At 41.2% G+C, this 12909-nt stretch overlaps 1 protein-coding gene across 1 annotated transcript in view; it reads left to right on the forward strand.

The window, feature by feature from the left end:
• The window catches only part of SH3GL2 (SH3 domain containing GRB2 like 2, endophilin A1), a 34139-nt gene that overhangs the window by 16268 nt on the left and 4962 nt on the right, over positions 1 to 12909 (forward strand). The window contains exons 3-6 of the mRNA XM_024211084.1: positions 4186 to 4329; positions 6549 to 6682; positions 8209 to 8367; positions 9854 to 9957. Of these exons, the coding sequence (XP_024066852.1) occupies positions 4186 to 4329; positions 6549 to 6682; positions 8209 to 8367; positions 9854 to 9957 (541 nt within the window). The remainder of the gene's footprint in view (positions 1 to 4185; positions 4330 to 6548; positions 6683 to 8208; positions 8368 to 9853; positions 9958 to 12909) is intronic.

The following is a 12909-nucleotide window of genomic DNA, read 5'->3' on the forward strand; positions in this document are numbered from 1 at the left end:
GACAACAGTGGGGATTCGCTGACTGAAGGCAATTGGATTCCTAGTGTAGGTAAAGTTAAGTGCGTGTATAAGGCAGTGGTGGGCAACCTGCGGGCCGCACACGGACGGTCAGGGTAATCCGCTGGTGGACTGCGATACAATGTTTATATTGACCGTCTGCAGGCACAACCTCCCGCAGTGGCCGCAGTTCGCCGTTTGCAGCCAATGGGAGCTGCGGGAAGTGGCTGGGAACGGCGAACCGCGGCCACAGGGAGCTGAGGGGCTCCATGCCTGCAGACACTCCAAGTAAACAAAACATCCCAACCCACCAGCGACTCACCCTGACGGGCCAGGAGCCAAAGTTTTCCAACCCCTGAAATATAGGGTCGGCTTATGAAAGGGTCATACAGTTTTTGCTATTTTTACCTATCCATTTTACCTACCTATTTTTGGGGGTCGGCTTATAAACGAACAGGCTAATGAATGAGTATACATGGTATTTTCTTTCTTTTTGTTGTTAATAAAATTTATCTTTTTTTAAGTACAGTATTGGATTTTTGGTGTCCTAAGAGGTTTGTGCATATGTTGTTAATTAGCTGCTGGCAACAGCTGATTTCCTTTGTTTTCTTCTCAGCTCTTCCCCGGAGGGGTGGGAGTGTGAAAGGGCTTGAGGGTACCCCACAGGGAGGAATTCCCAAGTGCTCCTTCCTGGGTCCAAAGGGGTTTTTTGCACCCCTTTGCACCACTTGGGTGGTGGCAGCATCTACCCATGCAAGGTCAGAGAGAAACTGTAACCTTGGGAGTTAATACAAACCTGGAGTGGCCAGTATTAATTTTTAGAATCCTTGTGGGCCCCCACCTTCTGCACTCGAAGTGCCAGAGTGGGGAATCAGCCTTGACAATTCTCTTCTCTGCTTTTGATCCCCCTCTCCCTGCCTTCCTATCTGGCCAGAGTGTGCCCCTTCCCTTTATTTATCCTCTTGTATTTTTCTCCTTTTCCTGTCTCTCTACTTTTCTTTCTTAAAAACATTCCCCTTGTTTCCCATTTAAATACAACTTACTGCCTCCTCTTTGTCTTTCTCTTCACCGTTCCCTTTCTCTGCTATTTGTACCTTTTCTTTCCTCATGCTCCAATATTTTCTCTCCTATCTTTTATCCCTTGTTCTGTTTTCTCCATTATGCTCAGTTGTCAGAGCCCTCATCTCTTTTCTTTCCCATAGTTCCCCAGCTTCTTTTCTTCTCCTCACCCATCTCAGGATCATTAGCCGGGGGGTAACACGAGGGCTAGCAGACTGCTTTTTTTTTTTTTGTACCCTGGCACATTAAGGACCTGATTCAAAGCCCTTTGAAGACAACAGGAATCTTTTCATTGACTTCAATGGACTTTGGATCAGGCTCTAAGAGAATAAAGTGTCAGTCATCTTCCAACCCAGCAATTGCATAGGAATGCTCCCTTTTGCAGCATAGAGGTGGAGCGTGCTGCTGACACCTCATTAAAATTGGATCTTTCTCATTGGATTGTCAGTTTGCTGCCTGTAGTTCTATAGCAGTTTGGGACCAGGAAGCATCAAAAATTCAGAATAGTATGGTCCAGTGGCACTTTTGGGTAGCGAGAAGACTCTTACAAAAACATACACTATGCTAAAAATATGCTACTCTTTCATAATGTTCTTCACAGGCAAAATATGTATTTAGACAATTTCCTGGTTTTAGCACATAAATGCCACAGTGTGAAAAGCAGTAGCAGCAGTCTCCAGATCTTCATTCATAGTATTTCAACTAAGCGTGAATTAAGCGAAGAGTAAAATACTTTTTGGATCCATTGTGCTTATGTACTGCTGTGGTGTCCAAATACTGAATAATCTTGCATCTGTGCTGCAATACTGATGCACAACAGAAAGGATTACAGATGGCATGTCATCCTTAATTTTGAATTGCTTTTGCTCATCTGAATTTAAATCAGATCAGACTCATAGAAATATTTAAATGTATGTTTGTTTTGTGGTTTAATTTTTTTCCCTATTGTGCAATGATTTAAAATAGTACAGTTGCTTATTTATTGTAGTTGACAAAATTAGAAATAGAATAAAATATCAGAAATATTAGAAATATAATACAAAATTAGAAATATAATACAATGCACCCTCAGTAAGTTCTCAGATGACACTAAACTGGGGGGAGAGGTAGATACGCTGGAGGGTAGGGATAGGGTCCAGAGTGACCTAGACAACTTGGAGGATTGGGCCAAAAGAAATCTGATGAGGTTCAACAAGGACAAGTGCAGAGTCCCGCACTTAGGACGGAAGAATCCCATGCACCGCTACAGGCTGGGGACTGACTAGCTAAGCAGCAGTTCTGCAGAAAAGGACCTGGGGATTACAGTGGATGAGATGCTGGATATGAATTAGCAGTGTGCCCTTGTTGCCAAGAAGGCTAACGGCATATTGGGCTGCATTAGTAGGAGCATTGCTAGCAGATCAGTGGAAGTGATTATTCCCCTCTATTCAGCACTGGTGAGGCCACATCTGGAGTATTGCGTCCAGTTTTGGGTCCCCCACTGCAGAAAGGATGTGGACAAACTGGAGAGAGTCCAGTGCAGGGCAACGAAAATGATCAGGGGGCTGGGGCACGTGACTTATGAAGAGAGGCTGAGGGAACTGGGGTTATTTAGTCTGTGGAAGAGAAGAGTGAGGGGGGGATTTGATAGCAGCCTTCAACTACCTGAAGGGGGGTTCCAAAGAGGTGGAGCTCAGCTGTTCTCAGTGGTGGCAGATGACAGAACAAGGAGCAATGGTCTCAAATTGCAGTGGGGGAGGTCTAGGCTGGATATTAGGAAACACTATTTGACTAGGAGGGTGGTGGGTGGAGCACTGGAATGGTTTACCTAGGGAGGTGGTGGAATCTCCATCCTTAGAGGTTTTTAAGGACCAGCTTGACAAAGCCCTGGCTGGGATGATTTGGTTGGTGTTGGTCCTGTTTTGAGCAGGGGGTTGGACTAGATGACCTCCTAAGGTCTCTTCCAATCCTAATCTTCTATGATTCTATGAAAGCATACTGTATATGCCATTCACAAACTCTTTCTGCAGTGGCAGCATTCACCACACAATATGGGCTATTGAATTAGTTCATTTCTTCATCTTTGTTTTTGTTTTTATCAATTCTGATAGTCCAGGTGTCTTTTTAAGCAATTGCTGTTTTTTGGTGGGGGAGTTTTTTGCAACGGTGTATTGGAGAGAAAATATGAGCTGTAACACAATTTATTTTTTATATCAACCCAGGCGCCTTCCCAAAATCCTAGTAAAAATAACAAGGGGATTGCAGGCTTTTATATGCCCAAATTTTCTGAGATAATATTTGATATATTTTATATTCAATAAATAAAGAAAGAAAAATATTGCATCTGGGAAATATGGAGGAACAGATTCTGGCCCCTACTGCATCATCTTTGGTCCTCCACTGATGCAAAGCTGCTCCAGTGATGGCTTAACTGGCTATCTAAGGATTTCCCAAGAGTAGTAGGGCCAACATAGTGGTTTCTGTGACCCCTCTCCTCCATCACAGCTGCAGTATAGGGCATATGACTGGGCATATGGGAGTGTGGCAGAGGAGTTAGTATACCCTGCTGGTCCCCAGCTGCTGTACCAGCCTTTTGGGAAACCAATCTAGATTGCACCTTGAGACTGGACTGTTGCCCAGTGACCTGAAGACTGGGAGAATGTAAATGGTTCAGAGCTTCCTTCATTTTCCCCTCCCCTGAGCTGCAATGGGTATCAGTGACTAGTCCCTAGACTGTTCCTGGGGCTTTTTTTTTTTGTTCTCTTGAAATCCAGGGGTATCTTGACATGGACTTCATAGGGAGCAGTCTAAGGTCTCCACTCTGAACATTCCAGGTCAAATTAAGGCACCTGTGATGTCAATGGCAAAATTCCTGTTGATATCAGTGGGGCCAGGATTTCACCCCTTCTCTCCAAAAAATTGCTGAACATTGACAGTGAATCTTCAGTTGATCTGGCATACATGTTCAACAGCAACTTCTACTGTACTTTGAACATGTTACAAGTAGCTTAGTAATTCTTTTTTGTTTTTGTTTTGAGAACACAAGGGAACTCTCCTGTACTCTACCTATTGCAGTTTAAGATACAATACTTATAAAGTCTATACCCCATTTACTGCCCTTTTGTAACTCTGTTATTGGTCTGCTTGCAGCTTCCAGAGCTAAACTCAACATGATCAACACAATGTCAAAAATTCGAGGTCAGGAAAAAGGACCTGGCTACCCTCAGGCTGAGGCCTTATTGGCAGAAGCTATGCTGAAGTTTGGAAGAGAACTCGGAGATGAATGTAACTTTGGTAATGTGGTTTCTTTTCTTTGAATTATGCGAGTATATTAGTGCTTGTGTAGAGTAAGAGCTTTGGAGAACAGCCTGCAATAAATGCAAAGCTCAGATACTGTCACACTGTTCAGTTCCCAGCAGGCCTATGTCAATCAAGATGATGTAGATCCCATATCTTTCCAGGATGGGAAGTGGAGATTGTTTTCTGACTGGTGAAAGCCAAGCCATTTTCATTTGGGGTAATAACTAGATAGGCTTTATACCGCCTTACTGTGTACATTGTGATGATGCATTCTGACCAAAAGAGTAGAATGGTCAGAAGCGATACTATTATAGGGAGTTCATAACCTCCTACAGTCATGCTAAAAGCTCTCCTGTCCTCAGACTCCTTACAGGAGGATGTCCCTACCTTCACTGCAGATATGGAATAAAGGATAACAACAAATAAAAATCCAATGTACAATGATGAGTTGAAAATATTAATTCCTCTCACTCTACCTGGTCTTTCTGCTGCCTGAACTCTACATTTTAGGGTACTAGTCCACACTCTTCTCATTCATTATCCATCAAAACTCCCATTGAAGTCACTGGGAGTTTTGCTGGTAAGGAATACTGAAGTTACGTTTCAACAGTGGAGGTCGTCTTCAGCCTAATCAGTGAGATCACATCCACAACATGTTCTTTTGTATCTCCATAACCCATTTGAGTGGAGCTCTGTGCAGTCAGTTTTACACTAGTACGTTGCTTGAACAATAGCTCGAAAATTCTCTTCTATTCTAAGCTTTAATAAAATTCTATTCCTGGCATGAAGACATCTGCAGAAGAAAAGGTGCCCTCTGGTTTGGTTTAATCCTCCTAGACTCAAATTACCTACTAATTAATTTAGCAGCCATGGACTGATTCGGCTGAACAGTGCTGGCTTTTTTTGAAAATCAGTTCTCTCTCACATGATAAATTTCAAACATTTTTAACAGATTGGCTTAATAAAGTGTAATCTGAACAAATTCCTGTGTAATCCTGATGATCATGCTGGCAAAAGGCAGCATAGCTATACCATAGGTTCCTACCTAGTAATGCTGCTTCTAGATATTAGTCATCATTCCTCCCGATGTCTACAGCAGGTTCTCTGGTTATACAATATGTTGGTGAGGTCCTCTGTTTGGGAGACAAAGCTAATGACTGGGATTCGTTGTTAGGCGGGCTTACTTATTTTGGTGTGCAGGTCCTAGTTTCATAACCAACCTATTTAAAATTAGACTCTTTTCCTCCATTCCAAGTCTCGAAGCAGGTTTGGATTCTCTGCTACTGCTTCATGGGACAGATAAGAGTAGTTTTTGTGAACCACAGCTGTGGGGCAGATTCAAAAACACTGGGGCCAGATCTTGCCTTGTGTTTGGTGGCTATACTGGGGGTGCGATAGACATCATCGCTCCCAGCAGTAGGGCTGGATTCCTACCTAGTAGCTGAGGTATTGGGAGATGGGCTAAACTACTTCACCTGCTGAATACACTAGACTTCAGTTAAATTTTGAAACTGAGGATTTTAAATTTAATATATTGTTATTGAATTAACTATAAAAATCAGTAATATAGCCAGTACAGGGGATACCCTCTGCTTTTAATATTCATTTTATTTTGCACTTCCCTTAAAATCTGTATTTTCAGAGCACTGGATAATTTTTTTATTGGGATGTGAGTAATTTTAGACGTTGTTTCTGGAGGTTTTGTCACTAGGAATATCGTAAATTACAGGCTAAATAGTCAGTTTGTCAGATTGTCAGTTTGTTTCTGATAAAATGCTCAGCAGTGAAATTGCTAATGATTTTGACATATAAATGGCCAGAGTCAACACATTTAAAATTAATAGGGCTGGTCAGACCTCTGATAGAATGACTGTTTCACAAAATCTGCAGCCTACAGAAGACAACACTGCATCAGGTGTAGATGGTTTATCTCTGGCAGGTTTTCTTTTACCACCATATGGGTCTTTGATTTAAAAAAAAAAAAAAAAAAAAAAGCTTGGATTCTGAAGTACATTCAATTTCTGTGGCTGCAAAACTGTAGCATCAATTGTGGCCTTCCCACAATGCCTCATATTTTTCTGCCATGTATTTAAAACTGAAGTTTAAATTTTATTCTTAACTGGGGTCTGTGTCTCAGCTCGGTTCTGTATTAATGCAGAACCACATCCCACTGTTTGTATTTAAGGTAAACTAGATACACTCTTCTATTCCAGGCCCAGCCCTGGGTGATGTTGGGGAAGCTATGAGAGAACTTTCTGAAGTCAAAGATTCTTTGGACATTGAAGTGAAGCAGAACTTCATAGATCCCCTGCAAAATCTCCATGATAAAGATCTGAGAGAAATACAGGTATTGCCAGAGATGGAGTTGCATGATTTTGGAAAGCCAACTAAACACCCTGTATATTTTCAAGACTGTTACTTTAGCTGTGAGGCTCAAGGTCTTTGTAAATCCCTAAAAGGCCTCATTTTTTCTCTTTGAATAATAAAAGTCAAATCAATTTCCTTCCATTCAGTGGCTTTTTAAAATGTTCAGAAGCAAAATGCCAACATTATTTTTAGTGACAATCCACATTGTCTGTCTTGAAAAATCCATTATTGTGCAGGCCTGGCTGCTGTATTCTAATTCTAGCATAAAAAATTCACTTACAAATTATAAGTGGTTTTCTAGTGTGCATTTAAATAATTTAGGCCAGTGTTAATGGTGGCTTACCTTAGATCCAGATTTTGAATAGCTGCCTCTGAATTTGCACTTGCAGTTTTATATGCCTGGTGATTTGCACCCACAAACTCCCCAGAATTTGAAACACAATCATCATTTGTGTGTGCAAATTAGTTAACCAGCTACTTTATTTGCATGTGCAATTATTGTATATGCGCACATTTGTTTTTTGCTGGTGCAAGTGACATCACACACACTTGTCGGTATAAATTTGTGTCCCGATTCTGCAAACCCTTGCACATGTGAGTAACTTCACATATGTGCATTCAATGACACTTCCTGTGATAAAGTTAAGCATAGGTGTAAGTGTAGAATTGGGGCCTCAGCAGGGGACCTTGATGTTTTAAAAGTTTGGCACTCAATGTTTGCTGAGTGAATCATGTCAGATCACAAATTATTTCTTGTATTTTGGTAATGAAAACCTAAAATACTCATGCTTTAGTGTTTTACTTTCTTAGTCCCTGAGCCAGCAGTGGCATTTGTAATAATAGGACTGGAAGAGACCTCAAAAGATCATCTAGTCCAGTCCCCTGCACTTATGGCAGGACTAAGTATTATCTAGACCATTCCTGACAGATGTTTCTCTAACCGGCTCTTTTAAAAAAATGCTTTAGTGAACCTAATATGGAATTTGCTAACTAAATACAGTGACAGCAGTGATGTTTGGTAAGTTAATAAATCACTCAGAAATTAAGATGCATTGCTGATCTTGTGAGAACTGCAAAAATTATCCCCTGAGTTGTACTGGGAAAGAAAACTAGAATGTAAGGAAAAAATTGTTCCTAAACTCCTGGGGGATATGCACAGTATGCAGATAATTCTAGATTATAAATAAAACTATAAATTACTATCCACTCTCATGTATCTAGGTGTCACTGCAATTTGCCATTGTGTTCTCTTTCTGTAAATCACTCTGTGATGGAGCTGCTTTGGTGTTTTGACACAAAATGCCATGGTGCTCCCTTTGAAGTGTAAACCTACCTCACTTTTCTGTGTTCCTTTACTCCTGTAAAACTGTGATGTATAGTAGATTGGCAGCATATACTTTCAGCCTCTGTTGACTGACTGACAATGTAGTGGACTTAAAGCAAAGAAAGAGGAGTTGGGAAACTGTTTCCATCATATACACACTATTTCCGTTTCATATTTTTCAGCACCACCTGAAGAAAATGGAAGGTCGACGCCTGGACTTCGACTACAAAAAGAAAAGACAAGGCAGGCTCCCTGATGAGGAGCTACGCCAAGCTCTGGAGAAATTTGATGAGTCCAAAGAAATAGCTGAGTCAAGCATGTATAACCTTCTGGAGATGGATGTGAGGAAATCCCTTATTTATGTTTTGAAATGAGTTTTGAAATGAGAGGAAGAATGGTCCAGTGGTGAGGGCACTAGACTGACTTCAAGTCCCTGCTCCACCACAGACTTCCTGTGTGACTTCGATCTTTCAGCCTTTCTGTTGCTCAGTTCCTCATCTGTAAAATGGGAATAATAGCACTTTCCTACCTCAGAGGGGATTATGAGAGTCTCGGACGTCATGCTAAAGGGGACCATATAAATACCCGAGAGAGAGAAATTATTCCACTGTTAATATTTCATCCTCACTAACAGTTTAAGGTTATTTATGGCAAAAGAAAGAGTATCTCCATGATCAGAATTATATAAATGCTTGTCCACAAGTCATGATTTCCCATAAACTCTGGTACATGACTATTCAAACATGGCTTGGCAATGTAACTTCTGCTTATAGAATAGCTGTGACTTGAGCGTTATGCTGGAAAAATGAGCAGCATTAACTGAAACCAAAGACATTGGGGTCTTTTTTCCCTTCATAAATAAGGTTGAAAACTGCAAAATCAAAAGAAGACAATGGTACTCCTTCTTTTGGAGAAAGGAATTCCTCTACACTAAAATCTATTCTATTTCATTTCTGTGCACTTGAATCTACAGATTCAGTGTTTCAAGTGAAATAGATAAATGAGTGGAATTATTTAGATTTAAATTCATACTCATTTTAAAGCCCCTGTATACTGTCAGAGCAGTGGAAAGGGGCCTTAATATAAATTAAACTATATACATAAAAATAAATATAGCTGTCTTGGAGTGCATACAAGTGAAAGGAGTAACTGCACAATACAGTCTGGATATTTTTTTATTATTTCACCAATTTTTCCATCTAGCCCCACATAGCTAGTTTGTTTTGACCTAGATCATAGCATTTTGACACTGTCATGAAGTTCTGTGGGGAGTCACGTTGCCCCAGAGGGAGCACTGGGAGGCGTTCGTTCTCCTTAAGGAAGAGATAATGAGTGCACTTCCACGGCCTACACCCCATTTTGAGGGGCCCTTTACTCTTTCCCTATGTGGCCAGCTAGCTCTACTGGCCTGCGTCTAAGGAAAGCAGAGCCATGGCCCTTGTCATTCTGCATGCCTCAAACTCAGGCTGCAAAATATGAGGGAAGGTTCCTTCTGCCTTTCCTCCTTATTGCCCTTCTGTACACAGAATTCTCAGAATGAGTTGGGTCTTGAGGCCTCAAACCCACGGAGGTGATCAGTTGAGAAAGAGCTGTAGCTGCAGCCCCCATATATGTGGCCTAGTGACATAATCATATGCAGTAACAAATAGATAAGCCAAGCTTAACTGGTCCCTAGGTATTATCTGACTTATAAAGAGGAGGCAAGATTGCAGAGAGAAAGGAAAGGTACCTCTGTGGTGTCAGAGCAGTAATGTTCCATGGAAGCTGTTTGAACACTGCTGCTCAACAGTATTGAACTAAGACTTGATTTTTCATGTTGATCCTTAGATTGAACAAGTGAGTCAGCTTTCTGCTCTTGTAGAAGCCCAGCTGAAGTACCACAGACAGGCAACACAGATCCTACAGCAAGTTACTGCCAAGTTGGAAGAGAGGTAACATTCACTTCTCATCAGACTCTGGAATTTACTCTTCTTCTGTACAAAGGCAAAATATGTGCTGGATGTAAAACATTTAAAAGATCTTTTCCATTTTATAATCATAACAATGCTGTCCTCTAAGGCAGTTGCAAGTCTAGGTTCATGTTGGCTGGAGACATTAGTAAGTAAAATTATGCACTTTTATTAACGTGCTCCTGACTTAAGCCCCCAATTCAGGAAAAAAACCTCTCCTATTCAGTAAAGCATGTGCTTAACTGAAAGCATGTGCTTACGTCCAGTTGAAGTGATGGGAGTTAAGCATATGTTTAAGTGCTTTGATGGATGGATGGATTTAATCTGCTTTCAGGAATCAGAGCCGTGGCATGTATCAATTTTGCATTGGCTTTCTAAAAAACAAATGAGTTGTAAATTATCCTAATTGAAGGACACTATCTTTTTATCCTGTTCCCCATCACCCTGCACACACAGTGAACTCCATAACCCAAAAGGGATATTGGGGATTCCCATTATCTGCCAACTTAAAAAAAAAAATCCCTCTTCTCAGCTCTAGTATCACAGCCACTCTTCGTACAAGGGTTGTCACACTGTGTTTGCACCTTTCCACTACTCCCCTGTGGCTGTGCATATCATCTCAGAACTGACAGTGTCTTTTGAATGTTACAAACCCGTTGTTACTTACACAGTTCTTTCCAACTAGATTAAACAGATTGGTTCCATTTGAAAAGAGGACAATTGCTGTTCAAAGTGAAAATCTCCCATCCACCCCCGCCCCACATAAACACACTTTGGAAAACAGATCTGAGAGAAAGTCAGATAATAATGAAAAGGATTTATTTGCCTTCTCTGGTTCCATTTAATCCTGAATGACTCTTCTCCTAAAATCTTGGACATGGAAGGAAGTGACCATAAATCCGAACAGCTGCTGATGTTAATATAGTGTTCTCACACATTCAGTAAAATTAATACAAAGCAAAGTCTTCATGTTTTTTGTTTTCTGCTATCAATGCTATAAGTCTAGTTTCTGGTAACACTAGGCGTTGCCATTTCATTATTTGCTAACGCACACATTTGCTAGCGCACACATCCTATACTGTCCTGACTCCTACATTTGTCTTAGCTCAGCTGTAGCTTGAGCATAATGTACAGAACTTGGTATGGCAGTTAGACTGCTTGGCAGGGTGGTTTTGGCTGCAGTTTACAGAACAGTGTAAGCAGCCAGCAAAGAAGGATTGCCAAGCCATTCCGCATGAATACCGTAGTTCACGTATTGTATAGAAACATTAAAATGATCAGACATGTTGGATCACAGTCCAGATGTTGTTACAAGCACATGCCAAAGTGGACCTGCCTCCTCCTCATTGCAGATTCCTCTCCCTTTAAGACCCACAGCCAGCCTCCAACCCAGTGCAGGTCCCCCTCTGCTCTCTTCACGTGTCTGGTAAATGTCTAGATTGTTTACCTTGTTCATATAACTGGTCAGGATGCTTTCAGCATCTCGAGCACCTTGCGCCAGTCTGGTCAGCAGCAATGGCTTAAATATGTTACTGTTCATCATCACCAGTAATAAAGATTCTGCAGAACAAATTATGCCTCAATTACAGCTGGGTTTGCACAGCCTTCACACCCATAGGCTTGTACGGGTGTCGTTAATGGCAGAATTGGACCTAAGTGATCTTTTACTGGTGGTGTTATGCAAGTAGCAAAGAACTGAAATGAATGTTCAGATCCCTGTACACTGCAAAGCAATCACAGTGGGGGAGGGCGAAAGCTTTTTACCGGTAAACCGAGCAAATTTGATCCTTAGTCACTCAGACACAAACATGGAATCTCACAATGCCAATTTTACAGTCACTTTTCAAGATATAGCTGCACTTACCATTGAAAACGGTTTCATTTGGGAATGACACACATCTGCCTCCCCTAGGTCACTCATTTTTCATGGCCACAAACCTTCTGGATCCTAAAGATCCCATTGCTACCACCTCTTAATCAACCCGAGGGACTGGTGCTGAATAATGCAAAGCGGGCCCTTCTTACCTCTAGGGGCAAGGTGCACTTTCTACCCCCAGACTCTCAGCCTGAGACCAGAACTGTGAGTCCAGCCCAGGTCTTCCAATATTGCTAGTCCCATGAGCTCAAAATCCATGAGTCAAGTCCCCATCAGTCATGATATTGGCTTAAACAATCATGAGATTTTAAAAATAAATGTCACATTATTTTTATTTGTTTTCTGAGCTTTTAGGGTAAACATAGGTCATATTTCCAAGCTTTCTGCTGCAACCAGAAGGGCGAGAAACTTACTTTTTTTTTTTTTTTAAATGAAAGCTGAGATTTCCATGAAATAACATCATTGCAGGAGCTGGGGCTGTAAGAAAAATACTAAACCTCATGATACTTGCAATGAAATCATGAGAGTTTACAATACGGACTGATCTTTTTGTTTTAGTCTTAATGAAAAAATTAAAAACAGGCTTGGATCACACTTTTGAAGACACTAGCATGGTAGAGGGGTTTGACCATCACTCTGGGAGCCAGTGCTTGAGAGTTCTTGTCCTAGCTGTGATGCTGGCTCTCTGTGTGGTTTTTGACATGCCACTAAACCTATCTGCCTCAGTTTCACAATCTGAGAGAAATGATACTTGCCTCCCGCACACGAGCTTTGTGACGATTAACCACCTCTATTATTTAGTTAATGCTTTTATAGCACTCTGAAGAGGAAAAGACCTGTCTGGGGCTGAGTAGTAGTAGTATTTTAAAGGGTGATCAGACCCTGGATATAAGAATCAGAACTGCCATAAGTGAGAGACAGGAATTTTCAACAAAAGCCATATAGCAGACATATTAATATATGCGCTTTGTACCATTAGCACTAATGGCAGCAAACCCGGCTCAAACCAAAGTTTGAGCAACATTACTGAAGCAAAACTCTTACTGAGTCATATCCAA

The sequence above is a fragment of the Terrapene carolina genome, unplaced genomic scaffold (assembly GCF_002925995.2).
Source record: "Terrapene carolina triunguis isolate 2854851 unplaced genomic scaffold, T_m_triunguis-2.0 Scaffold113, whole genome shotgun sequence".
NCBI lineage: Eukaryota > Metazoa > Chordata > Testudines > Emydidae > Terrapene > Terrapene triunguis.